General features: G+C 40.5%; 1 protein-coding gene across 1 annotated transcript in view; it reads left to right on the top strand.

The window, feature by feature from the left end:
* LOC147660796 (uncharacterized) overlaps positions 1-4536 on the top strand; it is a 93519-nt gene extending 88983 nt beyond the window's left edge. The window contains exon 2 of the mRNA XM_086951462.1: positions 651-4536. Coding sequence (XP_086807588.1) covers positions 1389-2567 — 1179 coding nt within the window. The 5' untranslated portion in view covers positions 651-1388 and the 3' untranslated portion in view covers positions 2568-4536. The remainder of the gene's footprint in view (positions 1-650) is intronic.
* Positions 4537-8929: the final 4393 nt, after the last annotated feature.

The following is an 8929-nucleotide window of genomic DNA, read 5'->3' on the forward strand; positions in this document are numbered from 1 at the left end:
TGCACCGAAACTGCCTGCAAGCATATTCCAAGAAAGCCCACAAGATCAAAACATCCTGCACACCATCAACAGAACATACACAGTTTCAGTCTCTTCAGAGACAAGAGCACAAGACCAATGTAATAACAGGAACTGCAAAATGAAATTCAACCTATACATGGGTTAACAGTAATTTACGTAGTATATCTTCTTCCACACAATGCGCCTTGCATTACCCTTGTTATGTACTTACTGAAGAGTTTACCTTTGTTATGCACTTCCTGAAGAGTTACCTTTGTTATGCACTTCCTGAAACTGAAGAACAGCAGCTCATCCTGAGTCCTCTTTTTCTACAATCTGTTCTTGTTTAAATGAACTCTTAACCGTATGCATCTACCTAAACCTGTACCTGTCGCATGTGGGCGCTCCGTGAGCGCACTTTCTTTATTAAGTTACTTTGTAAACTCTGGCAAATCACCTCCTTTTCTGAAGTAAATAAGATGTGACTTCTTCGATATTGCATTTAGTTAAATATCCGTGTATGATGAAAAATCCTACTGTAACGTTCAAAGATGGTAAAGAAGAAATGTCTTGTACCACAATTTAAACATAATGTATTTAATTCTTTCATGTTTACATTTAGTAATTTAACATCATTTTACATCCAACAGGAAACATGCCTTGAATACATGAAATGATAATGGATTTAGAAGACACTACTGTAAATCAGCAAAAACAATGAAGACTTGAGCTCCAGTATTCAAGGCGGCATCAGCAACGTCATATTGACGAACATGAACGTTAACTGACGGATCCTGGAAGAAGCTGTCAAGGGCAATTCAGTGAATGTAAGAGTCTGAGCCGAGCACCTCCACTCCACAAAACTAAGAAATTACCGCTGGAAAATTAAAGCAACAACACTGACAAAGTACCTCTATTGTAAACAGGTGCCCAACACCAGCTTTGATCCTGGGATTGAAATGATGTGTTTACAGCAGTGCTCCGCTTTCTTGAAATGATAACAGACCACCATTCAGTGCGCTGGGTGTATGGTAAACTCTTTCTAGCCAAACCACAGGAACCAGAGTAAAGAACAATGGTGTGGAGCCAGACAATTGACATGTAAAAGAAAGACGAGTTCTGCTATCTAAAATACAAGTTTATGTCCCAGTTTGTGCCGACCAGAAGGAAGATGGATCATTATCCCTAACTGTGCAAAACATTTAACCATTCCAAAGACACTATCGCCCACAAAGAAGCCTTGCACTCTTTATGAGTGCGACGGTTTTTTGGTGACCTTGAGTGTGGCAGCTGTTTCGTGACATTTGCACTTTATTAAATCAGAAAGCAAATGTGCAAAATATCATACATACAGGGAATGTGAGACTAACACAAATGCTTTATCAGCCATGTTTGCCCTTCAGGAAACACATTCATGGGATGCAGGCAAATATATACCAGACTCGGAGACATTAACCGAGAAAGAAGAACCTTACACATGCAACAAGAACTTTAGTTTATCATCAGAACTAAATCACCATCAGCAAACACACACAGGTGACAAACCATTCGAGTGCACTGAATGTGGGAGTAGTTTTAGTTACTCTTCAGCATTAAGGAATCATCAGCGTGCACACACAGGGGAAAAACCATTCAGGTGCAGTGAATGTGACAAGTGCTTTAGTGATGTATCAGTCCTACAAAGACATCAGCGAACACACACTGGGGAAAAACCATACCATTGCAATGATTGTGGAGAAAGCTTTAGACATTCCTTAACATTAAGGAATCATCAGCGAATACACACGGGGGAAAAACCATTCAAGTGCAGTGAGTGTGTGAAGAGCTTTAGTCGGTTACCATATCTACAAACACATCAGCGAACACACACAGGAGAAAAACCATATGATTGCAATGAATGTGGAAGGTGTTTTAGTGATTCCTCAACTCTCAGAATTCATCGGCGAACACACACAGGGGAAAAACCATTCAAATGCACAGAATGTGCGAAGAGCTTTAGTCAGTTAGGAAACTTACAAAGACACCAACAAACACACACAGGGGAAAAGCCATTTAAGTGCGGTGAATGTGTGAAGAGCTTTAGTCAATCATCAGTCTTACACAGGCATCAGCGAACACACACAGGGGAAAAACCATACCATTGCAGTGAATGTGTGAAGAGCTTTAGTCAATTATCATACTTACAAAGCCATCAGCGAACACACACTGGGGAAAAACCCTACCATTGCAGCGAATGCGGAAGTAGTTTTATTGACTCTTCAGCATTAAGGATTCATCTGCGGATTCACACCGGGGAAAAGCCATTCAAGTGCAGTCAATGTGTGAAGAGTTTTAGTCAGTTATCAATCCTGAAAAGTCATCAGAGAACACACACTGGGGAAAAACCATACCATTGCAGTGAATGCGGAAGTAGTTTTAGTAACTCCTCAAATCTAAGGATGCATCAGAGAACGCACACAGGGGAAAAGCCATACAAGTGCACTGAATGCGCGAAGGCCTTTAGTCGATTATCAATACTACACCGCCATAAGCAAAAACACACCGTCATTGATCACACGTTGAAATAATCCTCGAGGTACAGGGAATTCGTCAAGATTTTAAGTACATTAACAATAATACTGACGCATCTGTCGAAATACAAAGGAGCAAACAAGTGCAGTTGTTGGGAGATTAAGGAATTACAGAAAACTATAACATTATAATTATTTGGAACATTCAAATACCAGATGATAAAAAGTAGATGATAGAAGACCCGGCTAGCAGGAAAGAAGTAAAACATAGATATTTGTTGAATTATGAAAGTGTTTAATGTCAGGAATTGTTCATTTCTCTACAGGTAGGAAGAAACATGAAGCACCAGGAAACACTTTGGGAGACGAGCATAATGTGGACTAATTGAAAAGAAAGGTTTGTTTTTATTGAGTGAAACAGAGTTATAAAGAACAACATCCAAGCACACCGGATCACACTACTGGTAAAAGTAACAGAATGCTTGGACTGACAAGAGTATTTTCAGCAAGATTTAGGGATTAGTGATAAAACCCATAAATCCATAACTCTAAAACACATGCACTCCCAAGGAGTGTTCAACCAAAAAACAAACGCAGTTCCTAAGAGTGAGCAGTGCAACTATACAAGTCGCCCAATCAGAAGGATGGCAAAGAGGCTTTACTCCGGGGGAGTGACAAACATTAGAAGAGCCAAGACAAGCTGACACGCAACATGTAAAATAAGCAAGCTACCAACAACATTTGTCCAAAAATATCCTAGAATAAAAGCTAGATTTGACCATAGTGGTTGTTCTCTACACTAAATAATACAAACAACAACTTATTTAGTACATGCCGTTCACTCATTTGTCTCTTCAATTACGAGTTCTGTTATCACCGAATTTATTGATGCTCATTTTATCAAACATGAAATGCAAGAAAGGCGGTGTCAGTCATACCGAGCTGTCTCTGGTGTTCTGCTTGTTCATATTTCTATAAACTCTACCTTGACGAAGGAAGGAATAACACTATTACTCTATAAACGCTAAACTCACAAATCACTTTTAGGGGGAAGCTGCAACTTGGGTTACTTGCAGGTGATAGGATGCTCTGGGACATATATCTGCAGCTTTCGTTTAATCATTGGTGTGAAAGACTATGGAATCCTTGTAGTTAGTCTGTGTATCTTTGAATGTTTAACTAACATATAATGATTTTTAGATGTGGGATCACATTGTGCTTTTGATGCAGCTGCTCCTTGTTTCCTACCAGTGTTTATGAATTGATTAGTTTTATAAATTGGGTAGGCCTGAATTATATTCCGCCCCGAATACCATTAAGAGAGGTGATGTGCAATGGATTAAGAATAATTTTCTGGAACGTAGGGTGATGGAACGGGAGGAAGTAGAGCTCCAAAACCGGGAGTAAGAGCCAATTATATACTGCAGACTACCCTGAAATTGGAACCCTACTTGTCCATTGTGTCTCGGCCCTTCCATCGCAATCTCCTTGTAAGATTTAGACTGAATATTATACAATATTCCTCGGGGAATTACCCAGTATGGGGTAAATTATATCCTTCTATCCCCTGTAGCTGCGACAATTTTTCTGAACAAACCCTGATGCACTTTATTATGTTTTGTAGCTACTACGAGGAATGTAGGAAACAGTTTTTATTACCTATTCTGAGAGAAGCAGGGTTTATACAAGTTCGTCCCGCTCTCCGCTACCTACAGCTCCTAAGTAGCACTAAAGTAATATTCGGGGTCGCAAGCTTTTTAGTTGCAGCTACACGCATTAAGTCTAAACAATTGAAGTCAATCATTCCATGATATGCATTTAAATCAACTGACCATTAGCCGTTCTGATGATTTGCATTATTGCACTATCCATGTAATTATATGAAATTGTTCTCTTTTATGCTTCTTCTTTTTTAACTAAATTATTTACATGAAATGTTTTTATCATATGAAATTGTTATTTGTATATTTGTGCTGGAAATGCTTTTATGATTTTAATTAATCGAATAAAGCTTGTATTGACTTGACTCGACTTGAATTGATTAGTTTAATGTTAAAATACATTTTGTACATTGATGTATTCTTCTGTACTATAGATGTGTTGGTTTCATGGAATATACATTGATTCTAAAATAAATCTTAAGTGAATAGTCTCTCGCATTTTCATCGAGAGGTCTGAGGGGCCTGATGTAACACTGTTGGTCAATCAAAACTTTAATTGCAAACTACAGACACTCACAGCCAGAGGATTTCCATCTGTTGACCACCACTTACTCATCCTCGCTGATCGAAATAAATGTAGTAGATCAAGTCCCCTCCTCCCATGTCCAGATAGACGGCTAGCGCGTTGAGTTCATCACAATTTGAAAATCAAGATTTCACGGTGTAAACTGTAATTGCAAGACAATCATGTAAGTATTAAAACTAAGGTGGGGGAAAGGCCCAGTCCTGTGTGAATATGGCAATTGTGCACCTCAAACAGGAGTGCAAACATTTATCACTTTAACAACACTGCACACACCCTCTCACCGGTGCTTCCACTTTACGATGCAAACCAGGCCATCAAAAATCATGCTATATCCTACATTTAGTGGCTGACACTCCTAGATGACATGAGGGGACAGTTTCCAAACTTCTTTGTTTAAAGCAATCAGGAGGAGTCAACTTCTCTCCTCCTATCAACAAAGTATTCTCTATAGATAACTCATTTGCCACATTACAATAAGGTTGCAACATATTTTCAACTGACTTCTATTTCACCCAACCTGTGGTCGCCAATTTCACAACAAATCAATAAAACGTCTCCTCTGAGAGCATCACACCATGCATCCATGCCAGAAAAAATGAAACTATCTTCCACACTAGCAATGATACATTCCTCAACCTCATCCTAAATATCCTTCTCGCTTGACTCAATGAAATGGTATCCTGACAAAAAATCTGCTCTTACGTTTTTTCCTCCTGCAATATGAATAACCGTGAGATGAAATTCTTGAATTTTTGTTGCCAGTCAGGCCAGTCTTGTGGCTATTAGGTCTCGCCTAGCGAACACAGCGCATGCGCTGCATCGCCTTGGCGAGACTATTGTTGTGGGTTTGGTACGCGAAGAGAGACAAACCATGTGAGCGCCCAGACAGACGATGTGCACGTGAATGGTGTCTCCTCCCTGCCTCACAGGCTCCCACGCTCCCACCGCACGCTCACACTAGAAGGCAGACACGTGCTTGTTTACCTGCTTGTCGACAACGCTGTAGCTTTAAGGAGCTGCGCAGCAGGTGGTCTATCTCAGCCGTAAACAAAAACAATCCAGAGTTCCCGAGAGGCGCTCACATTGTTACAAGTGATGGCACCTTGACTGTTGTTACCGCTGCCAACTGAGCAAGTGGTGAGTCTGGTTGGCCTGAGGCGGCGGACGACAGGTTTTGTTTTTTCCTTGCGGCAACACTCAGCACAGACCATCAATACTGCACCGAGGCCCATGAATCTGTCTTGAAAGAGGATCAGAGCCTGCCTGCGGGTGTGGCGCCAATACCAATGCATCAGCATTGAAGCAAACATTTGAGTCTGATTAAATAACAAGGCAATAAAAGGAAATACTCAAATTGTTCTTGTTTGGTTTCTTCAAACACGCAGTTACAGAGTTGTTCACAGACTCTTAAAATCGCAAATTCATCATAATGTGTCATAATGACGTTCCTACGGATGTCCTTCTTTTGTTTTTATGGGTAAGTGACATGACTTAGTGGTCATTATGGATTGGGAAAACTTTTAGTAGTGCGGTCAATAAAAGAAACTCTTGAAGAGTATGGCTGCATAGAAGGATTGTTTGATGTTTCAAGAAACGTGACGTTGTTACCTTATAATTAGCCAGTTCGAAGATGGCCGCTGCATTTCACCACTTTCTGAGTCTGTAGGTCACATTGGGCTTAGTTAAATACTTTGAGAAAGCACAGAAGCAAGTTTTTTTCCTTTCCTAAAAGGAGGATTTAAGTAGTAAATGCAATTATATAGCGCTTACTACCGGTGACGAGGCATCATGAGATCCCTTGTTAAGCACTAAACAAGATTGGCCTTTGCGCAGGTATCCAGATCTGTCACTCGCCTACACCTTTTAGATCAGTATGTTTCATTCCCCCTATAAATCTCCACACCCCACCTGCACCAACATCTACACGACCCTTCATGCAGCATGACCGATCCAGCTGTATGTGGCTTCTTCAGTGTTTAATACGTTTTATACAAATCAAATTAAAAGTACAATATGGTGCTTCAGAAAGACGACTGCATTTAGGTTTGTAACAAAGGGAGGTAGTACTTAAGGGGAGTTCAAAAACCGTCCTTACTGTTGTTACACAGTATGTCTTCTTTTTTCTGTAAGCACTATTTTCTTTAATGAGTTTGTCCAACCGTGCAGGCATTATGTTTTCTTGCAAGATTCAGAGCACCGTGTTCGCTTTCACTTTGCAAGTAGCCCAGGACAATGGCGGCCGCTTCTTTGAAATTAAATAAGTCTAGCATTTTCAAACATTTCAACTGCTGCTATTGTAAATGACAATGTCTTTGATTTATGTGTTAATTATCAAAACTAAGAAGTGAAAGGCACTGTCATTTACAATGCCAAAAGCTTGCAGATGCGCAACCTATTGCATTGCAAATGCTTGTTTTTTATGTTATTTCCCTAAATACCTTTTTGACATTGATGTATTCTTCTGTACTATAGATGTGTTGGTTTAATGGAATATACCTTCATTCTGAAATGAATCTTAAGTGAATAATCACTCGCATTTTGTAATCTCTTTGTGATTTTCTTATTTCCCTAAATAATATCTCCCAGGGGCCCGCGGTCAGTTCTTAAGTAAAACCTCCTTCCTCTTAAGAATGGTTTGAACTATTATATGCCCCACACACAACCCGACATGTCTTTCTTTATTACTGAATATCTTGCCTCCATAGCTCTCATTCTTCTTAAAGCAAAACCAGTGGTGATTTATTTTCCTCCATCTGCTTGTGACAACACAGCACTGTACCATAGGCACTGGCATCACTTGTTAGTAACGTTTCACACCCTTCAACGTATGCATGAAGTGCTGGGGCTGCCACTAGACATCTCTTATTTAGTTCAAAATTCTCCTGACATGTTGTTCATACAAAACTTGAAAAAGTGGAGCCGTCTTCGCGTTCCTTGCACGGGCGCACAGCATGTTATTTATTTAATTCTTCATGATCAGATGTCAAAAAATTACTCCATGGATTCCAGAATGTTGTATTGTAGAGATTTAATTTATTAACAGTTGGTAAATTGCACGTGATCCAAGCCACAAAACACAGAAACACATCTTCATAAGTGAATAACAATACCCAATGCATTTGGAGCTCAAAACCCTCACGCTACATACCCGTGAGGGTCTCAAGGCGCTGGGGGGAAGGTAGAGGGGGCGCTACTGATCGAAGAGACAGGTCTTGAGAAGTCTTCTGAAGGCCAGCAGGTCCTGAGTCTGTCGTAGGCTGGTAGGGAAGGAGAAGGATCTGCCGCCGGCGGTGGTTTTCCAGATACGAGGAACTGTGGCGAGGGCGAGGTTGGCTGAGCGGAGGCCATCAACAGAACTGGGTTTGGGTTCCACACCTTCACCTGACAGCACAAGACCCAAATATGTGATCCTATTCACACAAAATGTAAATTTGTCCTCTTTAAGTGGCCCTTTTGGTTTGCAAAACAGATAAAGCACGTTCCCCAGCTCTGTCACATGTCTCAACTGTATCTGTATAAATTAGAAGATCATCCTAAAAAACATTAACATTATTTATTTCAACAAACATCCGAGACATAACCTTTCGGAAAACAGAGACTAGTCCAAATGGCATGCAGCAGAACTGAAACATCCCGTAAGGTTTGACGAATGAAGTGAGATGACATGATTGTTCATCCAAGACCCCTTGATGGTAACCTGCGCTAAGATATAATTTTGTAAACCATTTGGACTGACCTACAGCCATTATAAGTTCTTCAATACATGGTGAAGGATAATTTTCAATCCAGATGGAATTTCTTTTTTTTTATAATACATTTTAATGGTTTTGTAAGCAACAACATAGAACAGTGCCTCGCTGTGACATACGATACAATTATTCATATTGTCACAATTTCCCCCGCAAGGCATATACGGATTGAACCCATATTACACCTCAGGACCTCCAACCCTCGCAGGTGTATCGTCAGTTCAATAAGCCCACCCATTTGCCTCATATAATAATAATAATAATCCACATTTGTAAAGCGCACAATCACCCGTAAGGGTCTCTAGGCGCTGGGGGCCGTCGGGAAGATTAAGCAAGCTATTGCCCAGAGTCACATGGTGCTGGGCTAACCTGCCGCCGGAGCCGGGGATCGAACCCTGATCCCCAGATTCCAGCGTCAGTCGC

Source organism: Lissotriton vulgaris, unplaced genomic scaffold, assembly GCF_964263255.1.
Source record: "Lissotriton vulgaris unplaced genomic scaffold, aLisVul1.2 SCAFFOLD_1316, whole genome shotgun sequence".
NCBI classification, from domain to species: domain Eukaryota; kingdom Metazoa; phylum Chordata; class Amphibia; order Caudata; family Salamandridae; genus Lissotriton; species Lissotriton vulgaris.